Genomic DNA, 14,177 nt, shown 5'->3' with positions numbered 1-14,177 from the left:
GTGTCCTGCCGCAGCCCTGACGGCCGGCGGCGGATCGACACGCCTCAAAAGCAGCTACACAACAGGAGCAGGGGGGAGGGTGTGTGGGTCTCACAGAGCCTTGTTTACGACTTGCTTGACACCCAGTAGCCAGGTCCACAAGGACCAATTCCACCGATAATTTATCCCCAAAAGCCCAGCGCAAGGGTACGCCGCCGCGCGGCTGCCACGGGGCCGGCTCTGCCGCACTGCTTCGCCATAAATATCCCCGACGCGCCGGCAACCCGGCTCTGCGGCAGGGCCCCCCCTTCTCACTTCGGCTCGCCATAAAAACAGAGGTCTAGCACCTACAGCGAGGCTTGTGGGGTGCGGGAGAAAGGATCCACATCTCCTGGACGAAAGCAACAGTCTGGTTGTTAAGGAGGTAGGCCTGAGAGGAGACAGGTAACCATGGCAGTGAGGACAGGCTCAAATTGGGGTGTTTGGTGCAGAGCCTCCACAGAAAACAAGCCAGGCCAGGCCCTTACCAGGTTAGGCCTGTTCTGTGTCCACCACCGCCAAGGAAACCCAGTGCATTGTGGGTCAGGCTCTGCGGAGCAACTGTACCTGAGTCTTTTTGTGCAGCTCCCTAGCAACCATCCTTTCGCTTCCAACTGTACCCCCCTCCCTCCTTCATGCCCGCCCGCCTGCCACACACATCACTAAAGTCAGGCCAGGTTAGAAAGCGTTGGCCACAGGAAGGGTGGGTGGGGTGGTCCCAGCAAAGGACGCCCCGCATCAGCCGCTCCGCCATTGTGCGGTGCCCGCCAGCGCCCGATTCAGAGGCACAATTTATGGGGCCTGGGCTTCCGCCTCAGAACACATTCTCAAAGGAGATGGTGCTCCCTCGACACAAAAGAGGAGCGAGAGAGGGAACGAACGGAGGGCGTGAGACCCAGACGTGCAAGGCCGGACAGACAGACAGGATGGGTGTGCGTGTGTGTGTGGTTGGGAGGTGGAGGATTACAGTTGGACGCATGCACATTCCTGCTCTGTCTCTCCCTCCCAGCTTCGGTGAATGGCCAAATCTCAGAGAAAATGGAAGCCGTGGACGCAAAACGGCGCAAATGCCACCAAAGCAGGAGCCGGGCCCTCGCCAATTGGGCCAAAGGAACCACGGATCCAAAGGGCCGGCTGCCTGCATTCAAACTGCATTGCTGCCGTTCACAGGCCCCAGTCCAGCGCCGCCCTCTTGACACTGCTGCCTCGACTTCCCCCACGGCTTGGCAACTGCGTCTCCAGCTTACCCCATGCGAGAGGCATTACAGATGCGGCTCAGGATCCGTTAACTCCCCCATTGATCCGGCTCCCCGCAGCGTCGCTTGGCGGCCATGACAATTTCTAGGTTATTACTTAAAAACCCCACTGATTTAAAAATGAAGGGGGTGGAGGGAAGAAAAATCACACACACACACACACTGATGGTTCTGCAATTTATCGTGAAAGGGGAAGGCCGGCCAGGCCAGGCATTGGTGGAACCAGTGGCCAAAAAAGCCACACAGTGGCATCTGCCACAGAGGTACCACATGCTGTGGGGGGCAGTCCAGCCCCAGATCCGAGAAATCGGCGGGGGTCTTCTCTTCACAGACATTACCGCTGTTGATAAAAAGGGGGCGGGGGCTTCCCATACAGCTGGCAACCACGTCTTGGCCACTGTTCTCGTCACGCCGCCACAGCCCCAGTGTCCTGCCTGGGCAGTGCGAGGAATGCCAGACAGCTTCGTCGTGAACTGGCCTCCCAGCGGCCACGTTTGCCGGCCACAAGCGACCCAACAGGACCACACAAGAATGCAGAAGCAGCAGCAAAACAGGCAGAGGCCCACGAGCCCTCTCCCAGCTCTCAAAATACAACCACCAGCCCGCCCCCCCCTCCTTGGAGCTCCAACTTCGAGTTTGACTCATGCTAAAGTGCTGGTGGGGGGGGGAGAGAGGCAGAAAATCCCCTCCCCTTTTGAACCGCTTCCGACCGCCTGCGTGTTTACATGGAGCCCACCAGTCACGGGAGCGAGGCCAAATGCCCTGATTTGCGCTTCTGAAGCAAAACAAAACTGAGAAGGGGTGTGCGTGTGGATGGGGTGAGAGAAATCCCTTCCATTCCTCCCCCCTGCCCGCCCCCCCACTGCCACCACCAGCCCAGCAACCACAGCCAAAGAAAACAGGCACACTTTCCCCTTCCTTCCCCAGGTAAACCCTGCAGCTTTCATACCACGAGGGTACCAACAGCCAGCCGCCATCACGCCCCTGTTTGGTCAGCAGGGATGGGCAAAGGGTTCTTTGACTTGCCCCCCCCCCAACGCACACACACACACCACCAGCCGCTTCTTTTGTCAGATTCACAAGAAAGGGCCCGAGCGGGAATGTGGCACCATAGACGAGTGAACGGCATATGCCCGCACCCGAGCCGCCAGCCACCTCTAATGCCAAGCCTGAAGAGGTGGAAATGATCAGGCATCTGCCAGACAGTGCGCGTCACACACACACACATGCACACCAACACACACGCTCGCCCCCCCCTTCCCCCGATCCCCGCATGAGTGTTCAGAAGGGACAGATCCTCCCCTGGCACCTCGCCGGTTCGGCTTTGCAATAAACACCCGGCACCCTCTCCGGTTTTCTATACCTCGCCCAGTTCCCAGCGGAGGGCCGGCGTTGCCTGGGCACGTGCCACAGGGTACTCTGGGGATGGGAGACACACAGGGAGCACCGGAGTCCCGCACCCACGGTGTGTGTGTGTGTGTGTGTGTGTGTGTGCGCGCGCAGATCTCCTAGGTGGCTGTGCCCGTCTCACAGCCCACCCCCCAGCCACGACCCCGCTGGCTGTCACACGGAGTCACACCTAGGCTCAAAGGGGGGGAAAATAGGTCATGCCACACAGATACAGCACTGGGCACTCGGTCTTCGGCAAGAGGGGGGGAGGGGCATAGCAAGTCAGTTTCACAGGAGCCAGCCAGCGGCAGTAAACCAAGGGGGCACAGAGCAACACCCACCCCCCCGAATGGTGTTGCAGAGCGGTGGTGCTCACGGCGCAAAAGGCACACGTCCACACGGCACGTTCTTTTGCCCCCCCCCCCCCGAGTCCTCCTGCCCCGGTCCCCCCCCCCCCCCGCAATCTGAACTAAGGAAAACCTTGAAAGGAAAACCGAGGGTGGGCAGAAAGGAGCCCTGTCTAGAGGGCGGGGGAGAACAGCGCAGACAGTGTCCTCCCCCCCACTCCACGACTCAAAGCGCTACGGAGCCCCCCTTCTGTCTAGGTCTGGGGAGAGAAGAGGGGCAGGGCGGGATCCAGAGAGGGGGTGGGGTGGGTGAGAAGGGTACAGGTGAGAAGGACGAGGAGAGACGAGGTGGTCAGCGGAGGGAGGGAGGGAGGAGAGACGGGGGTCCCAGTCCAGACAGCCGCCAGACTGGGGGTGGGGGGAAGGAGGGAGTGGGGAAGAGGAGCGGAAGCCTCCATTGGAGGCAAGGGGCCCCTCTCTCAAAAATACGGACAAAAAAGGAGACACCCCACCCCTCCACAATCCTTCCTAACATCCCCAGGTACTGCGATGCGCGCCCCCTTCCTCCAAAGACCCCGATCCCCGCTGCACGTGCCCTCGCCCGAATCTTCCCCCCGCGCGCGCCCCCCTTCGCAACGCGCGCGCGCGCGCCCTCCCCCCTTCGACCCTCTTCCTAACACCCCCCCTCCGGGGGTCCAGATCGCCCTCCCCTCCCCCTCCCCCTCCGCCTGATCCCTGTTCTCCTTGAGCCCCGATGGCCCCCGTGCTCCACGCCTCCCCTTCCCTCCATCGGGCCGGTACTCACTGCGGGTTGGAGCTATTCCAATGCACCGCGTGCCGGTTGCCGAGGCTGCCGGCGGGGCCGTGGCCGAGCAGCGCGAGCAGCAGGGGCAGCAGCAGCGGGGCGAGCGGGGGCAGCAGGAGCGCGGCCATCCCGCCTGGCCGGAGCGCCGCGCCACGAGCGACCGAGAGCCCCGCAGCGGAGACAGGCGAGCCAGAGCCGAGCCAAGAACAAGCCGTCGCCGCCGCCGGAGCCCCCAGCGCCGCTGAGGCCCCTCCTCCTCCTCCTCCTCCTCTCCCCTCCCCACGCGCCTCCGGCTCGGGGACCGCCCCCTTGCGCGCGCCCGCGCGCCGCCCCCTTGCGCGCGCCCGCGATTTCCCACGGGCTCCCCACGCTGCGCCCTTGCCCGCGCGCCCGCCTCGCCATCGAGCGGGGCGCCCTCGTGCGCACTCTCCCTGGCCTGCCCGAAGGGGTGGTCGCCGGCTGGGGAGGCGGGGCCGTGGCAGGCTACTACGCCCCGCCCCCTTCGTCGGTCGCCCCTCTCCAGGCGGGGGGGGGCTTCTGGAGACCCCCCCCCCCGCACACACACATACACACAGTTTTCCTCTCTTTCTCCCTAAGAGTCAGAGGACACCTTTGTGTCATTTGATGCAAGGTGGGGATCCGAGGAAATCACTGCAGGGAAGGAAGGGCTCCGAGCATAAGCAAAGTGCAGTTATTGCTCCGTACATTTGGAGACACCCACCAACCCCATACGCACACCACATTTCCTTTCTCCTTGCAGCTTGGAGAACGGTGTCGTTCGATGCAAGGCTGGAGGTTGGGGAAATCACCACAGGGAAAGAGGTCTTCTGAGCATGAGCAGAGCGCACTTTGGCCTCAGCACATCACGACTGCGTCCATCGGAGACGTTGATGAACGGAGGAAAAGCAGGGCTTCTGACCATGTGCAGAGGGCTTCATCCTCCACCCTTTCCCTCAGCACATCAGGGCTTCATTCTCCAGCCCCCAGACCCACTTTTGAAGGCAAGGGGCTGTGAGATGGATGAAGACCACCAATTACAATTGTGCTGAGGCTGTTTTTGACTCCATGGGGGAAGCTGACGAGCAGAAGGAAAGGAGCCTTTGAGTTTTTCACCCCGGGTTTTGAAGTTGAGCACCCATGAGATGGATTAAGAACACCAACGTTGTGCCACGGCCATTTTTAATTCCTTGGATTTATAGGGGATGTTGTCGAGCAGAGGAAAAGCAGAGCCTCTGAGCCTGTGCAGACGGCTTTTCCCTTACAGCACCACAGTGAACAGCAGGCACCTCTGAGCCGTGGCGGGTGTTTCCCTCTTGCGCCAAAAATGCCTGCACATCTGGCGGGCGAAAGAACGGCAGTTTACAGGGACCACCGCTTCCAGACTCGCTCAAGGAGGGCTCCCGCTCCCGGCCCAGCGGTCTCTGCGTTTACAAAATAATTGCTACCAGGTGGAGAACATCTGGAAGGAGAGCCTGGAGGTTGTCTTTCATCCCCCAGTTTCCCCCAAACAGAGCTGGGGGCAGAGAGAACAGAGCTGGGAGAGGTCATGGGGTGGGGGTGGGGGGAAAGAGTCCGAGGTGGTCTGAACGGCTGCAGACCTCGTAGCCACAACATCCAGCCATGTGGTTGAATACCTCTCTTTCTTCCCTGGTCCCTGACTTTTATTCGTACCCCATAACCTGACGGAGAGTTCTACAGCGCTCCGGAGCTCCCAACCCTCGGGTCGCGTTTGGTTAGGCCCTAAGAAAAAAGTATTCTTTCTTTTCTCTGTGAATGGTAGGAGAGAGTGCCTCTGAGGCTGTGCAGAGTGCCTCCCCACCCCCCCAGATTGCAGCCAGCCTCACTCACTCACTCACTCACTCTCTCACACACACACACCCAGTGATGCTGTCCCAGTTTCCGAGATCAGCCGGGGGAGGAAACGGGTGGGACCCCTTGACACGTCTCCTGCTTAAAAAGAAGGTGCCCCGGGAAGGACGGCGGAGTGCCATTGGCGCGGTCCCCTCCTCTCCCGGGCCGAACCCAACCCCTTTCCCAGAGACCCCTGTCGCGGATCAGCCTCGCGCGCATGGACCCTGAGAGGCCTCTGTGGTTGTGCTGCCCTTGGGGCACCCAAGATCCCAGATGTGCTGAGCCAGAGAGCCGGGAGTTAGACACCTGCCCACCCACTGGGGAGACTCAGCGCCTGCCTTGCCTGAACACGCTGAGCTGTGGCCGTGGCGGCTCAGGCACGCCAGGAATGTTGCCCAAGGCCTGGGGCCAAGGTGTGGACTCTCCGCCCGGGGATCCAGAAGGAACAGTGCCCCGTTGACCGCACCCTTCCTCGCCACTGGGAAAGAGCCAGCTGGGCGGCTGCTCTCATGTCAGAGACTGGGCCGTTCCCTTCGGAGCAGGGAAGCCGGAGCTGTCGGAAGGGAGGCCTGGAGACAGGCAGCAGGGGGGCAGAGACGGCAGAGGGGGGCAGCCCAGATGGCAAACTATGGGGCAGGAACGTTTCCTTGCCGTCAGCACGGTTTTGATGGGGGTGGGAGGAACGGCTTTCCCAGTGGGGCATAGCGGCTGGAGTGTTGGACTGGGATTCCGGAGATCCGGGTTCCCGTCCCCGACTCAGCCAGGAAACTCACAGGGTGACTTTGGGGCAGTCACTGGCTCTCAGCCTACCCTACCTCGCAGGGTTGCTGCGAGGATAAAATGGAGAGGAAGAGGAGGGCCATGTAAGCCGCCTTGGGTTCCTTGCAAGGATATAAATGTAATAATTAAAAATAAATAAAATATTTCTTTTCACATTTGAGCTCACGGGACAGGGGGTACCTCTACTTTAGGGGAAGGTTACGCAGCTGTGTTAGTCACTGGGTCAGCTGCGTAGTTAGGTAACTTTAACCTCTGGATTTAAAGGCCGTGTGTCCCGCCTCCTCTTTTAGATGGGAATGCATAGAGCATTCCTGACTTCAAAAGGTAGTAAGTCGGTCCTGCTACAGACTTCTTCTTCTGCATTGGACCCCCGAACCTATTTCCGAAAGTCCTGTCCCACTGGCACTGCTGTGGCAGGCTTCCTCCCTCCCTCCCTCTGCCACGGGTGGGAGCCACACAGAGTGTTTTTAATTTATTGATATAGTTCCACCATCATGGGGCTTTAGAGAGTATACCAGTTGCTGGGGAACATGGGTGGGAGGGTGCTGTTGGACACGTGTCCTGCTTGTGGGTTCCTGGTCCTGGTCAGTGTGTGAAGAGACTGCTGGATTAGATGGACCCTTGGTTTCATCTGGCATGGCTCATGTTCTTAAGAAAACAGCAGATCCCTGCCCTGAGGAGCATACAGTCTAAAGAAGGACGTGCATTAAATTCATTTCCAGGTCTGACCTGGGGGATGTTACCCAGCAGGAAGTGCTGCCCTTGCGCAGCTGCCGTTCATGGCAATGCGGCGTCTGCAGACTTTCCTGGTGGATTGCACCCCGTCTTCCTTAAGGAAGGGGAATGCCCGCTTGGATATTCTGCCTCGGGCACCGAGTAGAACCAGTCTGGAATTTGGGGCAAGGTTGAGCCCTGTAACCTGCTTCCAGTGTTGGGGCTCCTGTAATGGACGCCTCTGGGCATCTGCAGAGTAGAGCTAATTGTTCCGGCTGAGTCAAGTGAGTCAAGATTCAATACGTAAACTTAACAGGGGGAACTTCAGATTGAGAGAGTGTAATGTGTCTGCCCTGCCTGACCTGGTTCACTACAACTCCTAACACTCTCAGCCTGCATGGTGAAGGAGACAGCAAAATGGAACCTCCACGTCCAGGGTTAGTATACCTTGAAAGACGAGATACTGGGGACAGCAGCTCATGGTGTAGTATACTACTCATGGTGTAGCATCCGATTGAGGACTACCATATACAAATTCAAGCAAGGCAAGTCTTCCGTCCTTGCCCCGTCTGACAAAATGAATCCCCACTTTAAAACAAAACAAATTTTCAAAATTATTTATTTATTTATTACATTTTTATACCGCCCAATAGCCGAAGCTCTCTGGGCGCTTCACAAAAATTAAAACCGTAATAAAACAACCACAATAAAACAACCCAAAATCAAAATCTCCCCCAAAACAGCGAAGAGCCTTGCAATGCCGTCAAAACTGCCACATTTGCTTCGGTGGGCGGTGTCCCCTTCATCCGCTGCTTGAAGCGTTCGCCTCAAATTGGCAGGCTTATATTTGCGGTTAATACTTTGTCCGTCGGATGAAGCGGACAACGGCCATAGAAGCTTCTGCCCGAATGAATGCGCTTGCCTTTGAAGTACCACAAGACTCTTTGTCGTGTTTTGCTGCCTGAGTCGGTCCAGAAGCGAGCGACGCTTATGTTCAGGGCCTCTATACCTCACCTTGGAGGGATGTCTGACAATCAGCAGCGCCATTAGGTCAGGAATGTGGGGCAGGGGGAGATCTCAGCAGAATGAGCGGGGCGGGGGCTCTCCCAAATGCAGCAGAAGAGCCAGTTTTGCACATTTTGAAGCAAGTGAAGTAAAATACACTTCCATCGAAAGAGGAGGAGTAAAGATAAGACCGTGAAATCCAGTCTGTAAAAAATCCAAAATGCACCATGTCAAACCTACTATATGCGCATTGCTTTTCATGCCCTGATTCTGGGCTTCCTGGCAGTCTCAGGTTGGCTACTGTAGGAAGGGAGGTGGCACGCTGGACGAGGTGGACTGTCTGGCAGGCCTCTGTTTACATAAACCTGGCTTCTCCAAAGCTAGGCAGCGGCAGTTCCAAACTTGCCCAATATTTAGTGGGGCAGCTTAGTGGTCATTTGGGAATCATGGCCTTATGCACGCGGGCGCACGTGCACGCACACACTCTATAGGTCAGAGATTAGGTATTAAATATTAGATCAGGGCTTTTTAGATTAGGGATTCGATATTAGTCATTAGATCAGGGATTTTTAGGTCAGGGATACTGTGAAATTTGGGGTACAGCTCCCATGATCTCTCACCATTCGTTAAGCTAGCTAGGGCTGATGGCCAAAACATCTGGATGGCCACAAGTGGCCCACCCTGGCTATAGATGGTAACACACACTACTTGTCTTGCTTTGAAGTGTGATAAGCCAGCCCTGCTGCTGTGTTTGCTGGGGGAGGAGGGACGCCTCCCCCTTACAACTCTCGCCAGCAAGGACACCGCCACTGGCAACATTAAAAGAGGATCCGGTGTCTCCCCACCCCACCCCAAAGCCGTCCCTCGATTCCCAGGTCATTCCAGCTCACAGCTTGCCCACTATGTCCTCTTCCCAATTTGCCTCCCTGCCCCTCCCTCACCTTCAGATTGTAAAAATAAGACTTCTCCCTGGCTCAGACTTCCTTATTAGATGCGGTGGCTCCTTCCTTCTTGGAGCACAGAGCAAAAAGGCAACGCACATCACACTTACTGGTGGTGAGCTAAAACCTTTGGAATGAGCAAAGGGTGTGGTTCACATAAGCATGAGCGCAGCATTGCCATGGGGGATAAGACTTTGGGGCAGCTAAGTTTATTATTTACAGCATTTATACCCCTGCTCTTCAGCCCAAAAAGGTTCCCAAGGCAGTTTACAAAGATCAACAATGAGGCAGCCCCTCCCTTTGGGTTTATCATCCGAAAGACACGACACAAAAGGAAAAAGGACTGGGAAGGAGGAGGAAAAGAACGAGAGAGCAAAACCAGGGGTTTTGATCTATGGCGTCAGGTTGGTCTCCCCCATGCCATGATGTTTAACTTGGGAGGTTAGGTGGTGGTGTAGCTTCTCCAGTAGTCTTTGGTTCTCTGAACACCATTCATAGGTCAAGCAGGCATCCCAAAAGGAAATCAACGCTTCAGGTATGCATCATCCTTTCTTGGGCCATTTGATTGTCTATATAATATATTGGACATATTGGGAGGGCCCAATAAATGAAAAGTTGAGCCGGAAAAAATGGGATGGATGCTCAGTATGCAGCAGGCCAGAATTCATAGCTCTGCGTGCTATTGGGCGTCGGGAGAGGCTATGTTCAGCTCAAGATACACCAGAAGGTGTGCGGGCCTGCTTTTTAAAATTTTGTTTGAAATAATGATAACCCCTGGTTTGTATGTGCTCTCCGCATTCTTCAAATGCTGCCTTTGGCTTCGGAAAGCTACCCAGTGGCACAAAGGCGCGGGCCCGCACACTTCCATACATGCAAACACATGCGCGCGCACCGCACATGGCCACTTGATCCTGGCCGGGGAAGGAATCGCTTCCGTCAACCTGCAGGAAGGTGGGTTAATTTAATGCGTCTGTGTGCATAGGGGTGGAAGCGGGGGGGGGGGGGGGGAAGGAGGAAGAAATGCTGTTTAGAAGGCTGTCAGCAGCCCCAGCTGGGAGGAGTGTGTGCGCACGGCGGCGTGTGTTGGGGGGGGGGGCAAAGTTGTGGGAAGGGAGGTGGCTGGTGAAACAACACTGAAAGACCAAAAAAAGCTTCAATTAATTATTCATCTGAGGAAGTGAAGTGGAGAAAATGCAACATGGAAAAAACAAGCTCTGAACGACTGGGCTGATGGTTGGGGGGGGGAGAAGAGGGGGAGGGCAGAAGGTGTGGGGGGAGGAGGCCAAAGAGAGAGCTGTGGCAGCCCCAGAGGGTGGGTGCATCGGAAGCAGCTGGCCATTAACCCGTCATGCTCTGCACCAACGCTTCTGCACACTGCAAGGGTTAAGCCAGGCTTCTGCACACTTCAGGTGTCTCAGACTACAATTCCCATCACTGGGGATGATGGAGGCTGTAGTCTGACACGTGAAGGACACCGGGTTGCAGAAGGCTGAGATAAATTGGCCCGGATCCGCCTGGGGGAAAGGAACCCGCCATCGTTCATTGTGGGGCCCTGTGTCTCCTCTCTCCCTCTCCGCAAATGCACATATAAAAAAATAACCTGGTTATGCTTTTATATTGTTCTTTTATATCGTGTTTTTATATTGTGACTGAAGTTTTATATTTTAAACTGTATTTCATGGCCTAAACTTTTGTGAACGGCCCAGAGAGCTTCAGCTATTGGGCAGTATAGAAATACAATAAATAAATAAATAAATAATTTTTTTAAAAAAAAAACACATTAGAAAAGCCTTTGCTGATGTTGGACAATCCATTATTCCTCTTCCTGGCTGAGTCCAGCCAGACTCTTATGGGTAGACCCTAGTAGGACATTTTGATACCTGATATCCTTGGAAGGTGTATAGCCCCTAAAATTTTAGAATGTTTTAAGGATGTTTTAAAGATATTTTAATCACGTGTAGTATGTTTTTAATCACTTTTTAACATGCGTTTTATACCATGTTTTTATACTGTTTGTTTTATACTTTGAATGGTTTTAGTTTTTGTGAACCACCCAGGGAGCTTCGGCTGTTGGGCGGTATAAAAATGCAATAAATAAATATATACATACACACACAGAAGCTCTCCAGCCCCTAATCAATTCAGGGTGCAATCCTGTGCATGTCTAGACAGAAAACAGTCCTACAACTCCCAGCATGGTTGTGGGATTTTTTGTGTTTAAACATGCATAGGGCTGCACTCTTAAGTTAAAATCTAACCACTAGATCACATGGTAACATTGGGAATGTTTATGTAATAGATAGACAGATAGACAGTGGGGCCTTGCAGTTCTGTCCTCACAGGGGAATCTAAATTGTTAGTGTGTGTGTGTGTGTGCATGCGTGCGTGCGCACGCACACACACACTGAGAGATTACTAGAAAAATGATGAAAATGGGATGTTTTTACCCCAACCATCCCAAAGTGGAGGGATGATATTGACCTCATAACAGAGATCAGCACTGCGGAAAATTGCATACATGGGAGAGAGGATCAGGTAGGCTGGGTGGGGTGGGGGGAAGACTGGGTTCCCATCGGCTTGGGCTTGCGGGGGGGGGGGGCGGGTATGTGATCCGGTAGCAACCAGGGGTGCATGCCTACGCTCGCAGAATACATGCGTGTGCGTGTCGCGCACTTACAAAAAGCACATGCTTCCAGAAGGCTGCTGGAGATGCCCCCTTGCACTGCCGGGGTACATATTTCGCCAGCCCTGTGCAGCGGAGCGATGCGCTGGACGGGCACTCCGGTAGTGCCTGGCCCAGCGTCTTTTGGCTTCCTACCAGAGATGTGATTGAGGCTCCCTCCCCGAAGAACTCCCCCCCCGTCCTCCCGCCCACATCCCAGCCGTCAGGAACCGTGGCAAGCTGACGGCACAACCAGTGCCGACAGCAAGAACGGGCAGTGCTAGCGACGGCGGTGGATGAATTTGTTGCAGGCAGCCTGGAAGGGAGGGAGGGAGGGAGGGAAGTGTGTGCATGTGTGTTTTCGTGGCGGGGTGGTGGGAGTGGGGAGAATGGATTACACCGCTGACGGTCTGTCTGTGGCAGGGAACTGCAAATGTGTTGCCTTTCTGTCTGCCACGTCGTGCCAGCCGCCACCTTCTGCCACTCCGTGCCACCCTTGCGCGGGAGTGGGAATCTCTCTCTCATGCGCGGATGTATGGAAATAGCTCTCCCTAAACAGTGTGCTTTGGTGGTGGGGAAACATACAAACACACACCTCCACATGCCATGCGCGCGCCACCGTGCAGATAGGGGGAACATGAGGCCAGCGTGCCACCTAAAAGCAGAAATGCGCACCACATACCGATAAACTTGTGGCTTTCTGAATGGCCTTGAACTTCAACTCCCATCAGCCCCAGCCAGCCAGGGATTATGGGAGTGAAAGTTCAAGAACATCTGGAAGTCTACAAGTTGTTCAACCTATGGCTGAAAGTATTTGGCCTGGAAGTTTTTTTTTAAGTGGAGGAGAGTGAGCTTCAATTTGCAAATGTATTTATTTATAGTGTTTTTATCTCGCTCTTCGGTCAAAAGAAGGTTTCCAGAGCAGCTTACAAAGATTCATAATGAAACTGTCCCTGTCCTCAGGCATGCAATCTAAAAGATACGACACAAAAGGAAAAGGCATGGGGAGGGAGGAGGAAAGAACAAACAAAGGAAAACCAGTTCTCCTTTCCCAAAGTTCTTATAGTTGCTCTTTTCTGGATTTCCAATCATCTTGATCAAGAGTAGGCAACCTAGCTCCCTCCAGGTTGGACTGCAAACCCCATTAGCCCCAGCCAGTATGGTCAATAGTCAGGGATGATGGGAATGACAGTTCGACAACATCTGCAAGGCCACACATGTTCTCTCCTTCCGCCAATAAAAGTCGCATGCATGCGCACACAAATTTGCTGCCCATGCGCCCACATCCGCACCATCCAGGAGGTTGGTCCTGCAGCCTCCAGAGGGGGAAGACAGATCCCCAAATGCCAGTCAGGAAAAATGCTTTTCCTTGCCCGGCCCTGGGGGGGCGGGGACCACAGTCTCTGCCCGCTCCATCGCTGACCAACTGGGAGTGAACACCGCCGCCTGGATTTGGCTCGGCTGAGCGCGAGGGGGTGGCGGCTGTTTGTCACTTTTCGGCTCTGACTCATTTCCCCGAGCTGGTGGCAGGTGGCTCAGTTCCCACATGCCAGCTTTGGAAGAACGCCAAGCCGGGGGGGGGGGGAAACGGTGCCACACTGCCAGCGCTAGGGGGAGCCAGCAGAGAGACCACGCTGAGGACTAGGAGGTTGACGCTGGGTGCTGGACAGCCAGACTCGGTTCAAGGCCAAAATCAACAGGAAGAACCAACTTGAAATGAGTCAGAAAATTTCAGGATAGGCCAATAGCTCAGTGCTGGAATGCCTGCTTTGCATGCGGAAGGTTCCTGATGGGAAAACCCTTGGAGAGTTGCAGGTAGATGATCCCAGGGGGCTTATTCAATGCTCCTCTGAGTTCAAATCCTGCCTCAGCTAAAGACTTCTTCGAGTCAGGGTCTCTGAGCCTGACCTGAAGTTGTAAAATGGGGGTGTGAAGCAAGGATCTCTCTTACACACACACAAACACGTCCTAAACTACTTCAAGGCTTGGCGTGAAGATAAAATGGCTTAACCCCCCACCCCCTGCTCCAGAGACCTAAGTATCAATTGGTGTTAATGGAAGATTTTTTTCTCTCAGCTTCATTGACAGGCATGGGGAAATTTTCAGGGGGTGGGGTTGTAGTTGAGAAGGGTCAATGCTCCCCTTCCCACATCCTGCAGCCCCCCCCCCAAATCTGAACCTACCTGGCAATAAAACTATAAAATAAAACAAAAATATTCCCATGCCAACAGCTTTCTTTCTTTCTTTCTTTCTTTCTTAGCTTAATTTCCATGCAGGGGAGGGGATTTCTGGGGGGATAGCAATTGGAGAGCCCCCCCCCTTGCAAAATCCTCCACATCACAATTAAACTTTTGGGGAAAACCCTTCAATTGCTATCAATGGAAGCTGTTTTTCTAAGTTGAACGGCAT

General features: G+C 55.0%; 1 protein-coding gene across 2 annotated transcripts in view; it reads right to left on the bottom strand.

Annotated features, from left to right (window-relative positions):
* EFNA3 (ephrin A3) overlaps positions 1-4,050 on the bottom strand; it is a 41,455-nt gene extending 37,405 nt beyond the window's left edge. For both annotated transcript variants that reach the window (XM_063145594.1, XM_063145595.1), the window contains exon 1: positions 3,816-4,050. In XM_063145594.1, the coding sequence (XP_063001664.1) occupies positions 3,816-3,943 (128 nt within the window). In that variant the 5' untranslated portion in view covers positions 3,944-4,050. The remainder of the gene's footprint in view (positions 1-3,815) is intronic.
* Between the last annotated feature and the right edge of the window lie 10,127 nt (positions 4,051-14,177).

This window comes from Elgaria multicarinata, chromosome 21, assembly GCF_023053635.1.
Source record: "Elgaria multicarinata webbii isolate HBS135686 ecotype San Diego chromosome 21, rElgMul1.1.pri, whole genome shotgun sequence".
In the NCBI taxonomy this organism is placed as follows: domain Eukaryota; kingdom Metazoa; phylum Chordata; class Lepidosauria; order Squamata; family Anguidae; genus Elgaria; species Elgaria multicarinata.
Note: the sequence above shows the minus strand (reverse complement) of the source record. Positions and strands in the feature narration are given on the sequence as shown.